The 26,428-nt window shown below is 40.6% G+C and overlaps 1 protein-coding gene across 5 annotated transcripts in view; it reads right to left on the bottom strand.

Moving 5' to 3' along the window:
- The window catches only part of FMN1 (formin 1), a 406,869-nt gene that overhangs the window by 174,547 nt on the left and 205,894 nt on the right, over nucleotides 1-26,428 (bottom strand). For all 5 annotated transcript variants that reach the window (XM_059181089.1, XM_059181087.1, XM_059181090.1 and 2 more), the window contains 2 exons: nucleotides 12,513-13,285; nucleotides 7,897-8,047 (listed from right to left, as the gene is read on the bottom strand). In XM_059181089.1, coding sequence (XP_059037072.1) covers nucleotides 7,897-8,047; nucleotides 12,513-13,285 — 924 coding nt within the window. The remainder of the gene's footprint in view (nucleotides 1-7,896; nucleotides 8,048-12,512; nucleotides 13,286-26,428) is intronic.

Below are 26,428 nucleotides of genomic sequence, written 5' to 3'. Positions count from 1 at the left end.
GGCCTAAATGAAATCAAGCTCTGGGCCAAAAGGTATTTTATCAAAAATTGGAAGTGTAGCCACAGTAGTGGGGGTCCAGCCAGACTGTCTTAAGAAACATGGGGGCAGCTTTGTCCAGTGTAATCGGAACTCTTGGCTGGCCTCTGGACCCTGGAAACTCTGAAAGATGGAGGACGCAAGGAGGGTGAAGGGCCACCCAGCCAACAGGGGCTGGCCAGTGGGACCAAAGGCTGATGCTGCCAAATGCATTTTTTGTTAAGTAGGGGCAAGTGTGAGAAAGGAACATGGCCTCCGTGAAGGAGGCAAACCGGTGTCGAGGCTCGTTTGCGTCACATCCCATGCTCCTCACTGACAAAGCAAGGTCTGGATTTGCGGTTTCTTCCTACTCACACGCTTTTCTACACTCAGTTGTGAAATGTGTGTATGGAGGTGTCCACACAGATATGATCTGATATTCTGCACCTGGAAAGCGTCTTTAAAAAACATCCACTTTGGAGGCCATGACAGTTACAGAAACTAAGGCCAGAGAGGTTACATGACTGGACACAGAGCAACGGCTAACTGCTTACCTTGAAGACAAGATCTCTGGCGCCTTTCCATTGCAATCTTCCCCCAACAGATTCCCAGTCTGTCAATACCCCCACACATAAAGAAACTTGATTTACTTTAAGAGAATCCTCCAGTCCATTTATGTCTCTTGAGAGTCGGGGTTACTGACAATTATTCCTCGAGCTCCCACATATCTAGGACTCCTACAGCATAGTGGAATGGGTCAACTGCCTCCATCTATCGGATGGTGCCTGGGGCTTAATGCAGAGATACTGGTTTACATGTAATTCCCTCATCTATCTTCAAGTAAGTAAAACGAAGTTGGTGGATCTTGGGTGCCCCTATTTGCAAGGCAAAGTAATGACCGGATCGTTGTAATTCATCAAATTAAAGTTTGCGTCTTTGGACAGAAGAGACCTGAGAGCCAGAGAATTTAAAGAACTTGCCTGAGATTCAATAGTTGGCTAAGGTCAGAGCCAGAAGTAGAAACCAGGTCTACTGACACCAAAGCTAGTGCTTCTTTCACTAAACAATGACCAAGGAATACAATTCAGCCTTGAAGCATACTTCAAGCCAGGACTTGTAGTTGAACTGAGTCCAACGGACCATTTGAAAAGTAATTAAGAGCACAAACTCTGGGGTTGTTGTTAGATCCATTTTCTTACCACTTATGAGCTGTGCGATGCTGGGCAAGTTATGTAACCCCTCTAGGCTGAAGCTTCCTCACCTATGAAATGGGCATCATAGCAGTAACCAACTTAATGGGTTCTCATGTTGATTACATAAGTTAATACATGCCGAGCACTCAACCCAAAACCACGTGCTATTATGATCACTACTGAAATCCTTGTCATCTTCACTTGATACATATTACATAAATGCAAGGTTATTAAGACTTACTTCTGTCCACATGAAGCATGTTCCTGGATGAACACATGATCCTGTGTATGTTGGAGATGTACATACTTTGCAAAGTATTTATGAGTTCAGTTGTGAAAGCCTCCAGTGACCTGGTTTTGTACTTAAATGCCCATATAAGATCTTTGCCTATTCTTGTTATAGCCTCACATTTCTTCCAGCTCAGCAGTCGAGGCTAGAGGAGTCACTGCATTGGCGCCCACCCTCGAATCCCTGTCTAGCTCCAGCCCACGTCACAGTCTTAGAAAAGGGCCAGAATGCAGCATAAATGAAAGAGGTCCAGAAAAATATAGGCAAGAATTCAAAACTTTCTTCAAGCAGGCAGAAGGATACTTTTAAAAAATAACAACATTTAGAATGATTTTCTCATAGTCTATCTTGTAATATTGGATTTTTCGTTTTGTTTAGTTTTTCAAAACAAAATCTATATTCAAAGAACTCTTCACTCCCTTAAACAAACAAACAAACTTCCCTCCCTTTAGATGCAGAAGACTTTAGAAAGCTGTGTAAACGTGTGTGCACGCACACGTGTGCGGGTCATGGAGGTGATTCCAGGATCCATTACGTAGGGGCTAATCCTGATACTTCATGCATTTCTATACCACAGTCATTCAAAGTACAGGAAATACGTCAAATGGCAATTTCTATTCTACTAATACCTACAGACCTTTCTTATATGCACTTGGCTCCCAGTACTTTGTGTAGATCATGTGCTCTCATGGGTCCCAGTAAGAGACTTAAGGGGACTAGGGAGGGTGGAGAAGAGAGCAAGTTAGCCTTCTGTAGTTTCCACTTCTCCCAGCTCCAAGAAGCGAATTTAGCTTCCTGTCTCAGCATTCTTAGGTGCCCTCTTGTGGTCAGGGGAGGTAATGAGCACGCTAACGACAGCAGCTGGCTGGAGGCAAAGTCCAGATTATTACTGTTTAACGGCCGGCAGAGAAATACAGCTGAACTCCAAGAATAATATTCAAATTTAACATTCTGAAAGAATCATTGATACCCATACTTGACACGCTCTGGCCACCATTTTTTAAAAATAAGCAAATAAAGTAAAAGTACAACTTAACTTTTGGGGCCACCTTCTATCCAAATAAACTTTGCAAGGCACAACTTTTGTAAATTGGTGCCTGTCATGGGGTAGAGCTCCTGTTTGCTTGTGGTAGATCTGGTCAGTCAGGGGCCTTGAAGCTGAAGAACAGGAAAGCCCTGATCAATCCAGATATCACTCAAGGAATCTAGACATGGCACTAATGACCTGAAGGTCATAGATATTGGTGCAATCAACACACGGGCAAATTATTTCACTCATTTCTATAGATGATAACCCCTAACCTCTCCACTCATTTTTCAAACACATGAGAAATACAAAGGGGTTGGCAAATTATCCCCACTCTCGGGAGAAAAAATAATGCACGGACCTTACCAAGACAGCTCAGAGAAATCATCTCTGTATACAAAAGCTGAAATTATATAAACTCAGAAGGCAACAAGTTATGAAAACCCTATAAATTTATGTTCAGGCTTCCAAACAACATTCTCCTTCTCCCCTTCTCCCCTCCCTGCTAAACTGAGACACCAAGTCTGCGATTGAAGAATTACAGCTATGATCCTCGCCAAAGTGACCAAATTACAACTGAAGGCTCTTGGCTCCAGGAAGTTTCAACAGACTAATGTCTACTGAAGCATCCCAACCCCTCCCCAAGCTCACCACCCTCCCCCTAAGTCCTCAGGGAATCATTATCATTTATCATTTATCTCATTACTTCTTAAGAAATATCTATTAAAAAGGCAGAGGGAGAGGAATGATTTTATGTGTCTTACAGAGGAAGGAACAAGCCCAGAGATGATTTATAATGCAAAGCGAGATCTTGGCATTTCAAGGGAGGAAGAGTGACAGTTCACGCTGCTTTTCTGCAAGTTGTAGGGTGAGCTTGGGAAGCAATGTAAAAGTTGATTAGAGCAGCTACCTCCTCGACAGGTACCAGGAGGAAGACTCTCAGATGATGAAGGCTGAATCCTGGCTCCATGTCAAGGTGCTGCCCTCTCTTTCCTAGTAACAAATGTAACTTAGAGACCGTATAAATATGGGCGTATTGACAGTGGAAATCTGCTTTACAGTGCGAAAGACTGCATATAAACCAGTGTAAGATGAATTACCAGATGTCTACATGTGACATTAAGGAAGCTGTGGAAATCTATAAATCCTGAAAAACAGGAATGCTCTAGAGATGACCATTTGCAAATAGTTTCAGCCAATGGGGATGCAAACCCTTCAATGACTCCTCAATGACCTTGGGGATCAATGACGTTCAAGAATTTCTTCATAAAACTTTCTCATTCGTTCATAGACTACTATTAATACATAGTTCTAGGAAATGGTTAAAGGAATTTTATCACCATGATTTCATTTTATCCTTATAACAAGCCTCTCCAGGGTTGCTATTCCCCATTTTATAGAAAAGGAATCTGTGTGGGAAAGTGAAACAACGTGCTCTGAGGTTATCAGGAACCAAAAAAAAAAAAAAAAAAAAAAGAGAGAGAGAGAGACAGTACTGAGTGTTGGTGGTGCCAAGAGGAGCTGATGTTTTTGGCCCCGGTTCTCAATGCAGCAACTGCTATGTCTGTAGTGGCACCATGGTTTGAGGTCACAAAGGAGGATGGTACATGCCCAAGTATGGGACACAAGTCTGTCTTAGTATTACAGCTAATATTTAAAATGGGTGGTAGAATCAAAGGAAAACAGCTCTCAATCTACATATATTGTTGTTGGAGTTACACACAGACCATCCTTTTTTACAAAAATTAACTAGAAGAATGACTCCAAAACAAAACAAACAAACAAAACCAACCAAACTAAACCCTGGGATACTTTTCCAATATGGGACCTATTTTGGATTTGCCCAAGTATAGCTGTATTTTGTTGATGATTTTAATAATGACCACTCTCTTTTATACACGTTGGCTCAGTCACCCCAATAAAATTTGTGACAGTCATCCATGTGGCAAATCCATGTTTAAATGAAGGGGAAGACACATCTGAGGCTCTTGTACATCGTCTCAAGTGTCTGTTGTTACCGACTTCTTCCCTGTTACGGGTAGGCAAACCCAAGAAGTCATGTCTTCTTTCTAGGTCTCAAATTCTCATGTACCCAAATTCACCATACTGGAAATTCATGTACTGAATTTGCTGACTGGTAAGGTCCCCTCCAATTCTCGGATGATAAGATACCATAGAACAGGATCCCTGCCTAGGCTACGAATATAAATATCCGCTTACTGACCGCCACTGCCAGTGACAGGAACTTCAGATGGTACTATAGAAGGTGAACTAGAAACTAGTGTCCACGTTCAGCAGAATCCTGATAATTCTGACAGCTACTTCTGAACGAGGAATGTAGACAGTGCCGAGGAAGGAAGACCAGCTCTGCCGAAGAGGTATTCCACATGTGGGTCTGAACGCTGGCTCAGCCCCTACAGCCAAGGCTCAGACACTTGATTTTTAAATTTCCAACATATCCTCCACTCCAGTCATTAGAAACGAGACCCATTTGGCCAGTATTCTTCCTGCTCACCTTGTGTGGGAATCGTTCTGCGGTTAAGCTGATGAAGTTGCCTTCTGATGCTATGAACTCCCCAGTTCCTCAAAACCTCTACAATATACTTTCACTTTCATTTTAAGAGAGACAACAAAAATCTGGCTAAGGGAAGAGACATCCATCTCCATGTGTGAAACCTGACCCCGGGCCTGGAAGGAAGGCTCATAAGGGACAGGCTTAGAGTTCTCTGGCATTGACTCAGCTCCTTTTTTTTTTTTTTTTTTTTAAACTTAAAATCTCAGCTCCAACGTAGGCCACACGCTCACTGAAAACTCCCAACCAGTCTCAGGACAGCAAAACCCAGTCAATATACAGGTTTGCCTCCACTTCCAGAGGGATGCTGAGACTAAACATATCTGTGGCTTCTACAGGGCGACAGCAACCTCGCTGCTGCTCAGAAAGATTAAAGAGTTCAAATGAAGGGTATTTTTTTTCCCCTCAGACAGGGAAACAAAATAAACATATCAAACACTAACTGCCTTAGTGGAAATCCAATGTTGAATAGGCAGACAATTATGAGATAAGAAATAAGAATAAACAACCAAATGCTTTGATGTTTTAAAAACAAATTCTTTGAGGTTTTAAAAAAATACTCATTCGTCAAAACAGAAGTAATTCGTTTTATGAGTAAACAATATGTTACCAAGCATCCAGAGGGGGAAACAAAAGAAAGGAGTAATACCCAACTGAGAAGAAAGAGGGGACAGAAGTAAGTTTAATGTGATATTGCATAAGAAAATAATTAGCAGAGTATCCTGATTAGCCAGAAGAGGCCTCCTGGAAGAGGCAAACTGAGGCTAGCTTTGGAATACAGAGATTCTTCTTTTGCTTTTCAGGCAACAGAGGAGTCTTCTGTGTCTATGGATGGCTTTTAATAAGCCAGCTTGGCGAGAGAGCACACTTAATTCTGTCTTGTGTGAATCTCACTGCATAGGAATATATAGCAGCTGAAAAATTCAAATTGTTTCATGCAATATGTCCTCTTAAAGATTTGGTCTGATATTTGATTATTTTTGGTGTCACATCTTTCTCATGAAAACATAATCCCAGGGCGCCTGGGTGGTTCAGTCGGTTAAGCGGCTGCCTTCGGCTCAGGTCATGATCCCAGGGTCCTGGGATCAAGCCCCACATCGGGCTCCCTGCTCAGTGGAGAGCCTGCTTCTCCTCTCTCTCTGCCTGCTGCTCTGGCTACTTGTGATCTCCATCTCTGTGTCAAATAAATTAAGATCTTAAAAAAAAAAAAGAAAGAAAGAACAAACATAATTCCTACACAGTGGAGTGGTAAAAAAAATTTTTTTTTAAAAACCCTCTGATGATAATTTTCATTCATAATTCAAGTCAGTGGGAGAACCTGATTTGATTAACAGAAAACTGCATTCAGGCTTTTGTCATTTTTGCCCCTCTAAGGCACAACTGATTTCCTAATTTAATGTTACTTGAGATAGGAATTGATGGATGAAGTCCGTTACATAATTTAAGAATAACGAGTTGATGCTAATATCATTCAGTGGGACTTTTTTCAAACATTTCTTTCACACCTTCTTAGATTCAATTTCACAACATCCTCGTAGGTCGGGTAGACTCAGGTTTTTATAGAAAAGGAAAGCCATGGCCTAGAGAATAGAGATGAGCAGCCCAAGCTCACATGGCAAATCAAGAGCAGAACCCTGGATGTCCTATACCTTTGCTGCAGCACCATCTAAGCTATTACCAAAACACTAAAGCTGAGAATTCGCAGCAGTAACAACAGCTGCAACAAAATGAGGGTAGCCGTCCTCTGCGGAGGGCTGACTGCGTCCGGCACTGTGCTGAGCACGACAGATCAGGTACCTCATTTAATAACTACTTAGAATAATTAATAATATGACCAAGTCATTATCTCAGGTTGCCGGAAGGGGATGGAGGCAAAGAGAGGATGAACTTTGACTGAGGTCAGGCAGCCCACATGAGTCTCCATGGCCACTCATTTAAGTTCACATCAACCAGAAGGCCTGGGGAATCTTGAACTTGCCTTCTGATGTATGGCTGGCAGCCTCTGACTTCAAGTTCTCAAGTCTTTGCTCAGAAGTCAGCTTCTCTGTGAGGACTATTCTGTACATTCCACTGAAAACTGCAGCCTCGTCCCCACCCTGCCCCAAATCCATCTTCCTTACCCTGCTCTACCCCGTGGTTTAATGTTTTGTTTCTAACACTGATTTTTAACATAAGTACCACAGGGCAAAGATCTTTGGGGTTTTCTCACCAACATATCCCAGAGGTTCGGACTGTGCTATCCAATAAAACTTTTATATTGACAATTTTTTTTTCAAATCTGTGCTATATGGTAACCACTAGCCACAAAAACAGAACTGAAAAGTGGCGAATGCCACTGAAGAACTGAATTTTTAATTTATCTGATTTATCTAATTATATGACTTAAACAGCCACATGTGGCTAATGGTTACCACACTGGACCCCATGGGCCTAAAACAAAACCTAGCATAAATATACTCCCTGTAAATGATTTGTTAAATGAATGAATTTATAAATAACTTAATGAGTAAGACATATTTTTCATATGACATACGGCCTACTTTCACTAACTGCAAGTTAAATTTTATATTTTTTCAATAGAATTATAAACTCAAGAAAGTCCAGATCAAATTAAGAAAATAGCCTGAAAATTCAGATAGGACTCACAGCACAAACACAGATTTCTCAAACTACTAACTCCCTTTTACCATCAGTGGCTTAAAACCTTCCAAAACATTTCTGGAAAACAGCAAACCAGCAGCACATAATGAATTCTCACATATGACCAAAAAATGCAATGAATATTATCATCATTCAGTACCTTTTTGACCTTGTTCTTTTTCTCATAGGTCTCTGACAGAGGTTTTTTCTTCTGCTGAGTTGTGTCTTTGGAGAATAAATACTCAAATTCACTAGGATCCTGAATATCAGGTTCTTCTAAGGAATCCCATAAGGTCGGTGTAGCATTTTGGCTTAAAAGAGAAAAATGACAAGTTAACCATTAAAATCAAAACAGAAGGGAACAGAATATAATGAAATCTCTAGTTCACTTTATAACTCATTTAAGATACATATATATATATATATATACATATATATATATAAAATGTCTGTATGTTTATAAATATATCTCCTTCTAAAAAAGCTTGAAGAACGCCTTTTCATGTTACACTTTTTTTTCTTTATGTCAAGATATACCACAGAACATCAAAACCAACACCCATTTTCAAAACCGAATGACCACTAGAAACAATCAAAGAGAGAAAAGAGAGATCTAGAGAAACCATGTGGGAGTGGGACCAGAAATCCTGGGATACACATGATTGAAGCCATATAAGCTGTTCTTCCCTTAGTCTACGGCGTTTCCATCATGGGTAAAAATGGACATCATATAAATGTTGAAAAGATAACCAATTCTGAGATATTGATGGGATAATTCTTAATAAAAATTCTTAAAAAGAATAAAATTATATACCTTCTAGTAAGATAAAGATTAACCCTTTCTTTGGACTTTTTCTTACACTTCAAAAAATCATTTTTAGGATTCCTTCAGGTCAATTCAGGGTAAGATCCATAATAATTTGTGAATAGACTGAGCCCATTTACAAATACTTGATTTCTAACACTCTGCCTTCACAACCGTATTTAACAATGAAAGCAAAAATCTTCATTGTACTGGCCTCCACGGGGCTTTCCACCAAAGCAGACATGGGAAGGCTGTACATTTTGTTTCTAGGGTTTTGGTTTTTTTGTTTTTTTTTTTTTTTTTCAATCTTCAAAACACAGGGGCACTAGTTGAGAAACAAAGAGAAGAAGATATGGAAAATCAAGTAGAAAAGAACTGCCTCTGAGACCAAACTTGGAAGGGTTACCATCCAGGCTTCCTTCAGCTAGAACACATTTTCCCCCCAAGTGTCTACTTCCTTATTTTTAAACACTCTTAATATGCATAGACACAAAAAAATACAATGTTTCATCTATACATTCATTGTTTTTCAAATATATTATATATGATCCATAATATCTATACGTACCTAATCTTGTTTTAATATGTATTTTCTCCATTATTGAAAACTAAAAACTATTATTTTATGGAGAGGTCCACAAAATTTTGGGGTGCAAAAAGGCAATTTTCTTATTCAAAACAGTTGGGAAAACTGACTTCTCAGATCTGTGTGTCCACATTTTCTACATGTCCCATGGAATATAAACATTTTCATCTGTTAGGATTCACTTCTAACTTTTTCATAATATTTGAGCCATTTAAGAGTATATGTGTGACATGTATAACGTATGAGAGTATAATGAATGCCTGTGAAATCATCACCCAAGATCTAGAACACTTGCAGCAGAGTTTATCCATCCAAGTGCTCCTGCCTCAGCCGCCCACCTCTGCCACTCACTTAACTTCCATTTGAAACACGAACACTGTTAAGTGCTTATCTCAGCGGCACTCAGGAAGGGGGATTTTACTAGTAGAAGAGAACCAGGGCATTTTGGAGCATGCAGCCTGTTAAGGGCTGCTGGTCTGGGCTTCATGAATGTTCTGGGAAGTGGAAGAGAGGGTGTGTAGAAGGAGGTGATAAGATGCAAAGGGGGAGTTGTTCAGACCCATCCGTCTCCCACCCCCCATCCTCCAACCCTGCACCTGTACTGCTTGGACCCAGCTCCAAGGACTCTGAGCTTTAGGTTCATATGAGTAGGCAGCAACTCACTCATATTCTAGAGTAAATTGGCTTTGATAGGCTGAACACTTCATCACCATTTACTACATTGTCTCTATGGAAAAGGCATGTTCAGTAATGAAAAAAAAAAGAATCTTGGACTACTACCTGTCAGTGAGTTGGGGTCAGCAGGCATTTTGTGGGGCAGTCACAAGGCCTCTCTCACAGACCAGCTCATCTGTTATAATGGTCACTTCCTCTCTGACCACTGAACATACAAATCTAGCTCACAAGAAGAGGAAGAGGAAGGCAGAAGAAGGAGGAAGGAGGGACTGGAGAGGGAGAAATGGCAGAGGCAGGAGGGAGATGGGGAGGAAGGAGGAGAAGATACTAGAAAATAGATAGTTGTTAGGAAACCAAAAAAGTAGATAGATGAGGATCTCTTTTTCTTTAACAAAATATCTCTTCCCTATTCTAGAAGCCACTAAACAAAAAGAATGCAAAATGGCAAAAGCTAAAAATCAGTTCATGTTAGTAGTGAAAAGCAATCAAGTAGGTAAAAGGCAGTAGATATAAAATGGAAAAAAAAAAATCTTATTTTACTCCTGGGTCCCCGGAAGACCTAGACCAAAATTTACCATGCATGCATTAGACACAGCGCTTACTCTTCTGCTTGGACAGAAAACTAAAATACCATTTCCTCTCTTTTTTAAAAAAACACACCCAAAATAGTTTTAGTTCAAAAATGAACACTACACGGAATCTCTACAGCCTTTTAGTTTAAAAGAAATACTCATGGTCTGAGGGTACAAAACCGTTTTGAGGGACCCATGATAAAAGACACTAAATGTGTGGTGCAGAGGGAAGCAGCTATCTTGCAGTCCTCATGCGGGAAACTCAGTACATCATCTATTTTTTGTTTTGCTCAGAACTGAAGTCCTAACCTTATAATGAAATTAATAAGAGCCCGAGGATGTAATTGTTTTCTTTCTCAAAATGGCCAAAAACATAAGGAGGGAAAAAAATGATGATTATCTCCAGCCTGACTTGGTCCCACCTTGAACAGTGGGCAAAGGGCCCATATCTCCTAGCGGTACTGTCACACCACTGCTGTGGTCTAGGATATTGGTTGTTTACAGAGTCTTGAGGGGAATGGAGTGGAGGCAGGCTAGTGAGGCACAGGTGTGGAACAGTTCCATGTGCTGTCGGAACACATGACCCCAGGGCTGACAGGTGGGATTCATCACTCTGGAATGTCTGTACATTAATTTAAGAACACTAATAAGGGAACACAGAACCATATAAAGATTCTGGGAAACAATTTCTTAGGAAATGTCATCTAAGTTTTGAATGAGACAAAAAGGAATACTAGTACTATAGCTATTTTGGGATCTTCTTCCTTTTTTTTAACCATTCATTTGGGAAATAATAAGTCATCTGCATTTAGAAAAAAAAAGTATCAAGATTCTCCAAACATAAACTCCTGGTCCTTATTTTTGGTTAGGAAAGGAGCCAATATGAAGCACATAATCAACTCAGTTCACCATATGCGTTGTTTATAGTGATTTCCTCCTATAGCAGTTTCCAGTTGCTTTATAATTGTAAATTTCATGTTATGTTGTTTAATATCCTGCCTTCCATATATAAAATGTTAGATAAATTGAAAGATTCACTACCACACACTGATTTGAGGAGTAAGTTCAAAAATGTGTGTTTAATGGGACGCCTGGGTGGCTCAGTTGGTTAAGCAGCTGCCTTCGGCTCAGGTCATGATCCCAGCATCCTGGGATCGAGTCCCACATCGGGCCCCTTGCTCAGCAGGGAGTCTGCTTCTCCCTCTGCCTCTGCCTGCCATTCTGTCTGCCTGTGCTCGCTCTCTCCCCCTCTCTCTCTCTGATAAATAAATAAAATCTTAAAAAAAAAATGTGTGTTTAAAAATGTGTTCTCTATTTGCTGTCCTTCACAAACAAATGAACTTCAAATCTAGAGATTATCAAGAAGCAACTCAAGATCTCTCTCACTGTCCTCTTGACAGACTCTGAAATGAGGCAGAAGAAATTAAATTCAAATATGTTTGAATGGAAGTTTCCCACCAACCTATCTTCCTGCCGCACAGACCCAGCTTAACAAGCTATACAAATGTTAGATGTGTTCTACTGGCTCCTTCTCTGAGCAACAGGGTTTAAGATGTGAGGATATGAGTTAGGGGAATGAGAGTTCAAGCAGAGATATTCTATTTTTTGACTCCCTTTTGTGCTAAAGAGCTAAGGACTCAGCTATGTCTGGCTCTTCTAATAAAACCTGAAAAATTACACACACCTGGTAAGTCTCCAGATCATAAGACTGATGATCCCATCGTAAGACAAGAAAGATATTCTAAAAATCTTCAGTGAACACAGCTATAGGTCCAGGCTCTATGTCTGTCTGTGTGCTCACTTGCTACCTGTAGGCATGTTCGAGAAGGCTCTGACTTAGACCAGGGCTCTTCTCTAAGAAGGGTCTGTAAAATGGAACTTTTATCTTGGAGAAGCATCTGACATTCCAAACACTGTTCCTCCCCGCATCAGTCTACAGCAAATACAGACAAGACCTGGTAGAGATAGACATTCTCCCTCTCAACACTCCAACCTTGTTTATCCAAGGTACTCACTATACGGCATCTGAGAAATGAATGTCACAGTACACAGATATCCAGTGGGTAAGAATAAAACGTCACTTGGGCAAAATCCTGGGAATTCACAACCTGAGAACGGGCTGGGGGAGTTGAGCTCACCTTTTATCACTTATTTGTATTCTAGTCCAGTACAAAGGCTTCATGGGGCAACTCGGCTCAATGGCTGGCTTCCGAGGACACTGGCTAGAAGAAGGGCCAACTCCGAAGAAGAGTCCAGGAGGGGGTGGGGGTGCAAGTCCTGGAGGTGTTGGAGGAGGAGGAGGCCCCCCACTGGTGGGCAGAGCAGGGGAACTAGGAAGTGGTGGTGGAGGAGGAGGTGGGGGAGGAGGGCCGGCACTCGGAGGCAGAGGAGGGGGTGGAGGAGGTGGCGGTCCAGCACTCACAGGTGGTGGCAGCGGAGGTACTGGTGACAAAGGTCCAAGTCCAGGTGGGAGGGGAGGAGGCGGAGGGGGAGGGGCGACTGCTGGGGGTGGTGTTGCGGGAGGTGGAGAGGATGCCTTCTGCTGACTTGGTGAGAGGCCTTCTACAGACTGAAGTGGTCCATGGGCATCTTTGTTGTCATTTGGGGGAGAGAGCTGACTCAAAGAGGAGATAGTCAGCTTTTTGGGTATTATCTGGTTACTTCTGATTGTCTTGCCTTCACCTTCACAGGGTTTGAGAAAAGTCTCTCTGTCTGTCTGGATGCACACATTTCGGTAGGTCTTTGGAGGACAGTCATCACCTGTGGAGATACACGCATCTTTCATCTCTTCACGTCCTCCTCGCCATCGGTGTTCTGTCTCTCGTTTGAGAGTTTCGATGGTTTCTTCTAGTCTTGCTGTAACCACTGCGTGCTCCCCCCGGATGTGAAATGCCTGGAGTTCAAACTGAGCCTGTAGAAAAGCAGTGGGAAAAAAAGTAAAGAATTTATTTAAAAAAATAGATATCTGAAATAAAAGCTTCAATACCATCCCTGTGCCACCGCAGCCCAGCCCACATCAACACACGGAAACACAGAGATGTTCTTTTGAGGATCTGACAAAGTATAAAATTTCACTTTATGAATTTTCCAAAGACTTAAACCATTGGAGTAGAAGCATAATTTCATCCAATCTGACCTCATGGGGGAAAATTACCATGGGTTAAGGTTTTCAGTAAAACTGTTCCCTAAGAATTTTCACCCTGTTTTGATATCAAATGCAAAACAAAGTGTTCATAAAAATTTGAGCATGCTTGAATATATCTTCTATTACTTTTGCTTTGGGTTTGGAAAAAGAAAACTGTAAGAAAAAAAAAAATGAGATCCTTCTGGCTATCCTCACAAGTCTCCCTTAGAATACCTCTTCTTTGGGGCTTCTGGGCCAACACAGCAGAAACCAAAGGTACGAGAAGAAGCTATCACACATGTGTATTTTCTAGAAGTTTCCATATTAAAGCTGTCCCTGATCAATATTTGGGTCTGTTTCATAATTTTTCATAAGATAGTAATAAATAAGCAACATAAATGCATAGAAAACGAGAGTTGATTTTCTCACATGTGAACATGGCACCCTGATGCAACTCCAAAAAACCAGGTAAAATCTGGACACCATCCATTTCATGTATAATAACATAGAGGGTTAGGCACCTGAGCTCTGGATTTATACCACCTGATTTGCATCCCAGCTTAGCCACTTGCTAGCTCTACAACCTTGGGCAAGGAACTTTGTGTCTTCACGTCTGAGTCTTCCCAAGTGTAAAGGGAATGACTGTGAGCCAGCTCTAGGGATTTTAGAAACGTACATGACATCTGAATAAATGTTACTACTAGGTACTGCTGCTAATGATAATATTAGAAGACTGACAGATTTACAATCATTCTTTCACATTTCCAAATAATGCCACCTTTGTGGAATGATGGGCACAAAACCAAGAAAAACTTTAGCAAGTCTGGATAAACAAGGTAGTACAAATGCAAAAGTTTACCCAATCTTTCAGAAGTTCTACTACCAAATGCCTGAAAGTAATTTCAAGTGTCATTCAACTATGCGATCAAGATAATCAGTGTTTCAACGTCTTGCCCGTCACCATCTCCCCCTCCCACCCCTGCCCACTTCTACCTACAGCCCAACCCTAATGTCCACAGAATGGCTTGCCAACATGTCAATTTCATGACAATGACTAGTTCAGTTCTGCCACAACAAACTAACTCTGGCTTCTTGTTCCCAACTTTCTTCCGAGAAGGTTAAGATGACATTGATGAGCCAATAATTTTCTTCAATTTTCAACTTCTTAATAATAGGAAAAAGGTGTAAAGACATGTTCCACAGAGAGACTTTCCCTTTATCACGCAACTGACCTGTATCTATAGCAAACACCTTGGTCCCCTCTCACCCCCTTCCCATCTACCTCTTAATCTATGATCTTCTGAAGCTGCTGAAGCTGACACATGTACCTATACCTTGTTTCAGTGACTCTCTTGCTTAGTGCAGTGGGTAGAGCCCAAATCAGCCAGGTTGTTTAACCTCTCTGGACCTCAGTGTTCTCATAAGTAAAATGCAGATACTAACAGATTCCACCTCATAAGGCAGGTGAGAAGTAGATGAATTAATATACATAAAACAACAGAGAGGGAAGTGTTTGGAACACAGTAGGTGGCTCATAGGTTTGCTACAATGATTACTGTTTCTTTGTTGCTGTCCCAGATGCCAGTGGCCACATCACCTTGCTTTCAGCTCTCAGCGGGCTCCCTGCACCATACTCTATCCATCTAAAGCAAAGATAAAGATACTTTGTATTTTTTTTAAGAGAGTGTGCCTGTGAGTGGGAGGAGGGGCAGAAGGAGAGGAAGAATCTCAAGCCGACTCCCCACTGAGCAGGGAGCCTGATGTGGAGCTCTGTGGATCTAGATCTCAGGACCCTGAGATCATGACCTGAGCTGCAATTAAGAATCTGATGCTTAACCGACTGAGCCACCCAGGTGCCCCTAAAGGCGAGTTCTTTAATTTGTTCTAGCAGTTGCCCTTTCTCACTGTCTCTTCTTCCCAGCAGAATTTTTGGGGAAAAAACATACAACTCTCACTCAATCTATTTTCTCATCCATTCTCCCTTCAGCAAATCATAATTGACTTCTGCCCCCAGGCCCACACCCCCAACTCATTGAAATCCTGTGATCTGAGTGTTGCATTTGGTCAGCATTTTGCAGTGATCCAGCCGTCTAGGCTGCATTGTTAGAGTTAGAGATGCCTTGAAATTCTCCGGCTTCTACCTACCCCCAATTTCTTCCCACTTCTCAGCTCTCTCCAGACAATCTGTGGACTCCTCTCCCTCCATTCATCCCCTAAATGTTGTTCCCCAGGCATCCTGCTTGCCATTTTACCCTTCTCACACTACACAATCTCTCTGAACCATCTTGTGTACTCATAGGGTACAGCAACACCCAACTACTATACACTGTTATTTCCCAAGAGGACCTTAGAGTCATCAATCACTCCAACCACCCTCCTGACTGATCTACCTCCATGTTTAATCAATACTTCATCGAGCCCCACATGGGGCTCTCTGCTCAGCAGAGAGCCTGCTTCCTCCTCTCTTTCTCTGTATGCCTCTCTGCCTACTTGTGATCTCTGTCTGGCAAATAAATAAATAAAATCTTAAAAAAAAAAAAAAAAAAGAACTACAAACAATATCCACGTATTATTTGGGGTGCCTGGGTGGCTTAGTTGGTTAAGCCACTGACTTCGGCTCAGGTCATGATCTCAGGGTCCTGGCTCTCTGCTCGACAGGGAGCCTGCTTCCTCCTCTCTCCATCTGCCTGCCTTCTGCCTGCTTGTGATCTCTCCCCGTCAAATAAAGAAATAAAATCTTTAAAAAAAAAAATCAGTACCTCAAACTCAACATGTTCAAACGCATCATGAACTCATCATTGTCAAACCTCAATTTGTTCTTCCTCTGAAATTCCTTCCTACAGTTAATGGCATCGCCATCTTCCTAGTCATCACATTCAGACACCTGGATCTTATACTGGATTTCTTGCTTTCTCTCTCTCATTCCCAGCATATTATTTATCAACAAACCTCACTAATGTCTCTGATTCATTCTCTTCCTTCCATTTACAGTGCCTCAACTTTTCAGTTTATCTATTTCAGTTTATCAGTTTATCCAGAGAATGCCAACAACCACCTAATTCTCCTGACCACAGTTTAGCCATACTAGTTCCAGGACAATATTTTAATAAATGCAGATTTTTGCTCTTTAATATCTCTTCAATAATTGGCCATTACTTACAACCTGACACTGAACCTTTTTAGCATGGACACACTGAAGTCTCCTTTGATCTGTTTTTTTTTTGTCAGCTTTCTCATCTTTTGGCTCCTGCCTCTTCCCCAGATAGGCCCTGGCTTCACACTTGCATAGCATCTTGCCTCTCCCAGGACCGTGCTCACTCATGTATCTGGGCCTTTGCAAATGCTGTCTTCTCTCAACACCCCTTCACTCCTGAAAATGCCCAAAGTAAGGGGACAGATCACTAAGCATAGGTTCCATGGGTGGCTTCCTTACAATCTGTATACACTGATATGAAGAATTGCCATATGAGAAAGAAATACCAAATTTCCATATACTCCATACTGATATGTTGGGATTATAATAAGAAACCCTAATAATCGAACCTTTGGCAAAGCTAGTTTTTAACCCTGTTTTCCTCTCAACTTTCTTCTATTAAGTGCCCTTTCCACTTTGCACATGGAAACTATGTGCTATTTTTACTCTCCTTTACGTAGAACCACAGCTAGAAAGACTATTAGCAATTTGGGGAATCAAACCCAAAGTAGAACTTTCAGTCAGATAATCATGTACTCCTTCCCAGACAAAGTTTGCCCAAGATCCTGGGAATCTTTATGAAATGTCAAGTCCAGTTCCTTTCAGCCAAAACTGCAGAGGAGGAGGGGCCAAAGGAACGTAATGCTTTTGAACCCTGGTGACTCTCTTTTCAGGCTCCCTTACATTCACATTGAATGTGATGCTCATACATGGGAGAAAAATAGTTATAAACCTTCCATTTTTTCCTAGGTAAATGATCTTAAGGTCATACGAAGCACTAGGAATTCCCCTCTCCTGCTTCCCTCTCTGCTGAAAATCTGTTTTTCTGCATCCATCCCAATATCTCATTTGAAAGGAGACAGGTGCTGAGGTTTGAGGTCTTCCTCAAGCTTTATCTACCAGATGCCGTCCATGTTTTATCCACCTTCCTTTGCTCGTAACTTTATTGCTTCTCCTGCTGTCATTTTTAAGTGCACCCTCCTCCCATTTGCAATCGCCTAGTGATCTATATCCATTTCCTTCTAAGGATTCACATTCACAACCCTTAAGAGAACAATCCCAATTAAACCATTCTGTTATAATCTTCCTTTTCCGTACTGGCACTACTTTTATTTGTCTCATGTCATGCTTGTCAGCCTGCTCCCCATTAGAAACACCGAGAGAGCTCTGTAAAAAGTACTGATGAGCAGGACGGACCATCCTCAGAGATCTGAGATGGTGTCCTTGGGCTGATATCCTTAAAGCTCGCCAGAGAATTCCAAAGGGCATCCAGAGTTGAAATCAACAGCCCCTGTCCTTAATCTTTTCTCTGCTCCAGGCACGGCTGAGACAGGATGACGCCACAGTACCAGTGCACTCTTTTTGGCAAAGACTTACACTTGGGTCATTTCAGAATGTCCAAAGGAATGTGTGTAATTTGGAAAAGCCCCTTCCTGATTCTGACCTGTCCCCATAAGGGGACTACCCCTTCATTACTTATATTGAAAATAGTTATTCTGCACAGCAGATAAGTCTAAATACTTTCCATGATGCCTCATGGCTCCTTAAAACATGGTCTCTCTCTGTTCACTTTTCCAGATACTTCTCTATAGTTTCCCTGTGCTGCATCACTACAGAATCAGCATACATTCAACCCCCACATTGCTATGATTTTACATATGTTATTTGTACTACTTAAGACACCTTTTCTCTTCATTTCTACCTAGCAAAAGCCCTGAAGGAAAACTCAGTCAAGTTCAGCTGAACCTTCTGGCTTAAACTTTTCTTGACTCTTCCTGACAAGAATTTTTCTTTGACATTGCTGCCAAAGAACCTGCTAGGTTCACGTCCCATTATAGTCATTTCTGCTTATCTTCTTTGTAAATCTAAAAGCTCCAGGCAGTTGGGGACCGTGCCTTATTCATGTTTGAACTTCCAGAACATTGCACATTGCTTGGCTTGTTAGTGATCCAGAAATGCTTATGGAATTGAACTATTTCCTTAGTTTTAAATGTCAAGACTTCCTTGTGCCCCTACTAGGCACCTAGACTTGCAGCTTCAAAAAATTTTTTTAAAGAGAGGTATGGGTGTTCACTTCCTTTTTGAGAGTCCCACACACAACATAAACTATGAGATTTCATAGCTGCTATTGCCTACAATATTCAAACCCAGGGGTTTGGGGGTTCTTTTTATGTATGGGTATTTCTAAAAGTTGACATTTAATTTTAACAACTCAAAATATTATAGATCAGTGCACTTTGCACAACAAGGTTAAAAACCGTTCCCTAAAGTATAAGAAACTACCTAGTAGAATTGAACCACATTTGTGATTTTAATCTGATTAGGGACTGGACTCTAGGCTACTTCCCCAGCCTCCTCAGGGGCTGGTCCTTCCTTCCCCTTACCAAATCCTCATTATTTTTTAATATCCTTCACATTACCACTGTTCAGAGATATCATCGAAGGAACACACTGTACTGAAACCTAAGCAACAGAGGGAGACTTTTGCTTGTCTGGTCCCCACAACACATCTGTCAAAAAGAATGTGGAAAAGTGCCTGCTGATGAAAGACATCATGATGGTGCCAAGCAATGTGGAAAAATCATCTGTTAGCATTTTGTTGTTACGAACCATCTCTCCCAGTGCTGCTGCCAGGACCAGTAAAAATTCAGGTTATCTGCTGTACAACTTGAGTCACTCAGTCTTTTCCAGGGACCCTTCCAAATTCTACAATCGAGATGGGAGCAAGCTAGAATATTCCCAGGGATGGCACAGAAGCACAGTGAAGCTTTACCACTTCAGAGAATTATAGCCTAAGGAGATGGAAGGAGAGAAAGGAGGGCTCAAGGGCATTCAAGTGTCTCAAAGGGTTGGAATTGGGGCCTCAGAGCGCTCAGGTGAAGTGAGAAGACAGTGTGGTTCTACGGCCCTGTATGTAGGCATCCCGGTTTCCGGTTTGTTTTGGAAGGCTGCACAAAGGCTGCAGTAATTGCCCATGTCGCTGGCTGACATTTGTTACTCTAAAAACAAGTCTCTATTAATAAAAAGAATGGCGCTGGGCTTGATAAAATCCCCAGAAGTTAACAATAGCTGGTTTTAATCAACTATTATCAATACTCTTTTTTGGTTCTTATCAGAAAATAAACCCTATCATGTTACAACTAAGAGGCCTTCTCAGGGACACTCCGAAACATGAGGCACATCTGACACAATGATATAATTAGAACTTGCTAGGAGAAATAAATAGAGAGACTGGGCCGGAGAAGGAGTAAACAGGCATCGAAAGATAAAATGGCACTTAAGATGACTTGGGAGTAAAACCCAACACAGGTGCACGGGATGTCGAGTACGAAGTGAAATTACACATGTGTAAAAATGGCGCCCTCTCTGGGAATCACCTGCCATGCTGATGTTCAGTCAAGATAACAAGGGAAAAGAAACCAACGTAAATCAAGTGTGCTGGACCCCGTGCGAGGTGCCTTCAACTCTGTAAGGCAGACCTTCTGGGAGATGTGTTATCTTCCATTAAGATCCCATGCCTGGAAAATGGTGACAAAGAAACTTCGATCTGGCTGCCGTTAAATTCACACTCTTTCTTTCCACTTTACCATTTTTAAACTGATGGGAGCTAAAATAATAGTATTTCATAATTATGTTTGAAATTGAAGAACAGTGGACACACAATGTCACATTAGTTTCAGGTGCGCAGCATAGTGATTCAACAACATTGTGTGTTAGGCTGTGCTCACCACAAGTGTGTAGCTGCCATCTGTCGCCATACAAGGCTTATTACATTACCACTGACTATATTCCCTATGTCATACCTTTCATTCACCCCTCTGATTGGTTTATTCCATTACTGGAAGCCTGCACCTCCCACTCCCTTTCACCCATTTTACCCATTCCCCTCCCCGCCAACTCGTCCCTCTGGTAACCACAGGTTTGTTCTCTAAATTTATGGAACTGTTTGGGTTTTGTTTTGTTTTTTAGATTTGACATATAAATAAAATCACAAATAAAATCTTTCTCTGACTTACCACACTTAGCAAAATGCCTCTAGGTCCATCCATGTTGTCACAAATGCCAAGGCCTAGTTAATTTTTATGGCTGAGTAATATTCCATTGTGTGTGTGTAATATATATATATATATATATATATATATGTCACATCTTCTTTAATCATTCATCTATTGATGGACACTTGGGATGCTTCCTTATCTCTGCCATTAGTTGTTTTTTTTTTTTTCCTGTTATTTCTATTTTTAATTTTCTGCAGAAACTCCATACCATTTTTCTATACAGGTTGCACCAATTCACATCCTTGCCAACAGGTGCACAATGGTTCCTTTTCGTCCACATCCTCACCAGCACATGTCGTTTCTTGTCTTTTTGATTCTAGTCATTCTGACTGGTGTGAGGCGATTGCCCATTGTGGTTTTGATTTGCATCTCCCTGATGTTGAGCAACTTTTCATGTGTCTGTTGGCTAGCTGTAGGTCTTCTCTGGGAAAATATCTATTCAGGTTCTCTGTTCATTTTTAAATCAGATTATTTTGGTGTTTTGTTTTGGTGTTGAGTTGTGCGAGTTCTTTATATCTATATTTTATATTAACCCTTATTGTATGTATCATTTGCAAATATCTTCTTTAATTCAGTAAGTTGCCTTTTATTTTATTGGTGGTTTCCTTCACTGGACAGAAGCTTTTTATTTTGGTGGTCCCAATGGTGTTGCTTTTGTTCCCCTTGTCAAAGGAGTCATATCTAGAAAAGTGTTGCTAAGGCCAATGTCCAAGAGATTACTGTCTATCTATGTTTTCTTTAAGAAGTTTTATGGTTTGGGCACCTGAGTGACTCAGTCGTTAAGCATTTGCCTTTGGCTGAGGTCATGATCCCAGGGTCCTGGGATCAAGCCCTTCATCAGGCTCCCTGCTCCCCGATCCCCCTGCTTGTGTTCCCTCTCTGGCTGTCTCACTCCATCAAAGAAATAAAGTCTTAACAAAAAAAAAAAAAAAAAGGAACTTTTATGGTTTCGTGTCTCACATTTAGGTCTTTAAAATATTTTGAATTATTTTTTATTTTGGTGTAAAAAGGCAGTCCATAATAATTATTGACTAACAACATTACATACTACCTATGGCTTACAATGCATCGGTATTACATTAATGTTTATAGTTATGGCCACAACCTCTGACAAGGCTGGTATCGTAACTGTTTTACAGATGAAGAGGGGCATAGAGACAGTAAGCAAATTGCCCATGAGACAGATTCAAATCCAGATCTTTTCACTTTAGAGCTTTTTCCACCCTATCCCAGATCCTCAGTTATTAATAATCCTTCCCATTTAATACTATGAAATCAGAATGCCAACACAAAAATAGATACTTTCTGACAAATGCTTTCCTTAAAATATTTGCCCTCCATCCTTCTGGAAAAGAACTGGATCAATGGGTAATAGATCTGAAGGTTTTGGTTCCTACGTAAGTGGGAAGCACTGGCTGAGGGTCAAAAAATCTGGATTCTGCTTCTGGTTATCACAGTCATTAGCTACTTGTACCTCCAAAATAATTTACTTCCTGTAATCCACATTTTATTAATACCTAAAATGAGAGATCTAAAATACTTAGTAAATTTTCCTTTAGTTCTAAAACACTATAATTTTCACACCCAGACTTCATATCTCTTCCTCTCAAAACTTCCTAGAATATAGCTCTGCTCTTGAAAGCTTGATAAAGATTTAAAGCACAATATTGTCTAAGCCATATAAAAAGTCCCAACACTCATTATTAATGCAAATGTACATACAAATTCAAACAGACTCATTAAAGGGCTCTGAAAACACACCAGTGGCTCAGTTTGCTGTTTAGATAAAGTCATATGTTATTTTTGCAATCTGATAGTTATTATAAGGATTCAGGAATATACTTCAAAAATAAACAAATATAACCATGAATCATCATCCAAGGAAGTAGCGGGGAAGTCAAACAGAAAAAGCTTTGAAATCTGGACTGCGGTTCCTACCTGGGACACAAAACAAAACAAAACTTAATTGCAGCCAGAGTGCTTTTGTGGAATAAAAGAACAAAAAAATCATTACTCACAGGAGGTTCTGGTAATGTTTTATTTCTAAGTTATTAATATCACTAAATGTAGTATAATTCACAGAATAGACGTACCTTGGGATATCCATGACAATGATTTTCAGACTTCATTTTTGCAGAAAGTAATTCTAAACCTAATGAGCAAACCCAAGACTGCACATGGTTAGGCAATAAGCCAACATGCTAACTCCTCTATTAAGAGAAAGGAATTGGAATTTTATGTTGTATTATTATCACCACTGGAATTACAGCTAGTCCAGTAACGTATGTATGACCCACTGCAGAGTACCTGGGAGCTTAGAGGCAATAGATGGTAAATCCTGGTCCTCAATGTGTGACAAACTGAGGTTCTTCAAGTAATTATGACAATTACTTGAATATTTCCTTCTGAGCTCACACACTGTCTATGAAGGGACACCATCTTATGGCCACTCTATGGCCATCCTATGTCCCATAGTATCATTTTGGAAACTGTCAAGTGGATTCCTAAAGTATATTTGCCTCAAATACTCCCAAACTGTGTATTTTTTTCTGGAAGTGAGAAGTACCAGGTCACTTAAATAGCATTATCAAGTGGGAGCACATGAGGAGGGGCTAGCTGTTGAGTTCTGTCTGGTACTAAAAGTAAAGGTGACATGCATAAACTCTGGGATTACGAATTAGAAAAAAACTTTCCACCTCTTTCCCAAAGTCATAGCTCTCTAGTAACAAGAAGAGGACCAGGGGAGAGATTGTCACAAATTCCTACTTACGGACTTACTCTTCACCGTCATGTTATATGAAGAGAGAGACTGGAAATAAATTTTATCTCACTTATACCTAAGTCTCTCTACCATCTAATGTTCAAAAAGCTTTAATGAGCACATATAATACATCAGTTCTTGTGAAAAGTGTCAGAGAAATGCAATACTTAAGAAACAACCCATACTTTGAGACATTCTAGCTGAGAAGAGATATTTGTCAGTTTCAATTTTCAAGAACGCTGAGCTATATGGATTTTACATTTTTTTAAAAAAGATTTTTATTTCTGGGGCGTCTGGGTGGCTCAGTGGGTTGGGCCTCTACCTTCGGCTCAGGTCATGATCCCAGGTGCCTGGGATCGAGTCCCGCATGGGGCTCTCTGCTCAGCGGGGAGCCTGCTTCTCCTCATCTGTCTGTCTCTCTGCCTATTTGTGATCTCTCTCTCTGTCAAATAAAGAAATAAAATCTTAAAAAAAAAAAAAGATTTTTATTTCTTTATTTGACAGAGAGAGATGACAAGCAGGCAGGCAGAGAGGCAGGCAGAAAGAGAGGAGGAAGCAGGCTCCCTGCTGAGCAGAGAGCCCAATGCAGAACTCTATCCCAGGACCCTGAGACCATGACCTGAGCCGAAGGCAGTGGCTTAACCCACTGAGCCACCCAGGTGCCTTGAATTTTACATTTTTATTATTGACACATAACATTTCCCTTGAGATTTGAAGAAAACCAAGGTCCACACCAGTTGCTTTGTCCAGCAAATATAACACAGGCTATTCATGTTGCTTCTACTACACAGGAATAGTCCACCCCAGGCCCACATGTATAACTAAACTCCCTGAATAGCAAGGAGGTATTTGGCTTCCTATCTTAACATTTTTGAACAAATGACCAATGATGTGTGCCTAGGCCACAACCACCTTCTCCTTGCCACTTTGAGTCTTCCTAGGGATTAGTCACTTGATAAATCTGCCATTGAATGGATTTAAAATTATAGGTTAATTGACAAGGAAAACAAACAAGAGGGTTTACATGTTTTTCATTAAGACCTGGGCTCTGGCCTAGGACATGTCCTCTAAGGAAACTAGAAGGAAAATGTCTTAAATTTCCCCCAAAATTGTTCACCCCAGCCAAAAGGCACACTCATTATACAAGATATTAGTTGAGATGCCAGAAAAGGGCTCACAAAATTAAGGATTGTCTTCATTCTCTAAGTAATGGACCCAAGGAGAAATATTTTCTTCTATAATTGGAGAGACTGGGTCTCCTAATGGAAAAAACACTAACATAGTGGTCAGAGTGCTTGGATTTAGTTCAGTATAAGACGGCTGTACAACCTCAAGTTTCCTTCTTATCTCTGGCTATTGTCTTCCTCTGTAAAATAAACAGGTATAAAAAGATCAGAAGGCTTACACACCAGGTGTTTTGGGATCCATGATTCCAGAACTGAGCAGTTCTGCAAACACTAAGTTGAAATGTTATTTTAAAAGGGTATTTAGCTTAAAAACAAAAAGGGCTTTAAGAAATAAAATTATACCAAAAAACCACATTTCAATACTAACAGCACATCTAGTACTAAGGTATTTGGCTTTATTTATGCTTTTCTTTTTGATTTTTCTGGCAATCGGGGAATACAAAGTTTTCAATGACATGTTTTAGGATCTACTCAGATGCTCTGAAGACAAATCTCATTGATTCGGAAAGTTGTGACTCTGCACTGGTCTCTTTCTGTTTTAAAATTAAGTCTTGCACTTATGCATGGAAGTATATTGCTACAGCACAGATACCATATTCAGTTAAGCAGAGCCAGAGCTCAGGTTCATCTGCTCTGTGCAGGCAAAACAGTCTGCTATTTGATAACAAGCAAAGAAATGAGCAGGAAAATAGGATATTTGGGCATTTAAATTTATACTTGGTGCTTTTTGGCAGAGTGATGTGTATGATTACAAATAATTTCAGCCATTCTTAGTTGTTACTAATTCAACTGTAAAAATTCCCTGTGATACATGTTTCAACCTTAGGGATTGTTTTAACTGAATACAAGCTTAGGATTTTAAGAGAAAATGTTTTTAACTCTCCATTTTAAACTATATATTTTATAAAATGTGATTCTTGTGATTTTCTTCTAGTAAGATTTTTAAAAAAAGTATTTGGATGTCATGGCTTATTTAAGATTCTAAATTTAAAACTCCTAAATTTGAATTCATGTTTCTTAAAAAAGCATCTTCATGAAAACATGTGAGAGGACCTTTATGACCTTGGTACAGGCAGAGCTTCTTTTCTTTTTTTTTTTAACTTTAGTATAATTAACACACAGCATTACTTTCAGGTATACAATATATTGATTCAACAATTCTGTACATTCTGTACATTACTTAGTGCTCAACACAGTAAGTGTACTTTTTTTTAAAGATTTTATTTATTTATTTGAGAGAGAGAGTGAGAGAGAGAACATGAGAGGGGAAACAGAAAGAGAAGCAGACTCCCTGCTGACCAGGGAACCCGATGCAGGACTCGATCCTAGGACTCCAGGATCATGACCTGAGCCAAAGGCAGTAGCTTAACTAACTGAGCCACCCAGGCGCCCTCCACACAGTAAGTGTAATCTTAATGAGTTCTTAAATATGCCATCAAAAGCACAATCCATCACAAAAATTGATAAATTGGATTTTGGCACAGCACTGTTCAAATAAAACATAGGCCTCAGACTGGGAGAAAATTATCTGAAAAATATGTATCTGACAAAGAACTTGTACCCAGAACATAAAAAGAACTCTGTTAAAACAAAAATTAAGGGGTGCCTGGATGGCTCAGTCAGTTAAGCAGCTGCCTTTGGCTCGGGTCGTCATCCCAGGGTCCTGGGATCAAGCCCCACATCGGGCTCTCTGCTCAGCAGGGAGCCTGCTTCTCCCTCTGCCTCTGCCTG

Source organism: Mustela lutreola, chromosome 7 (genome assembly GCF_030435805.1).
Source record: "Mustela lutreola isolate mMusLut2 chromosome 7, mMusLut2.pri, whole genome shotgun sequence".
NCBI classification, from domain to species: Eukaryota; Metazoa; Chordata; class Mammalia; order Carnivora; family Mustelidae; genus Mustela; species Mustela lutreola.
This window is presented reverse-complemented; position numbering and strand designations above follow the sequence as displayed.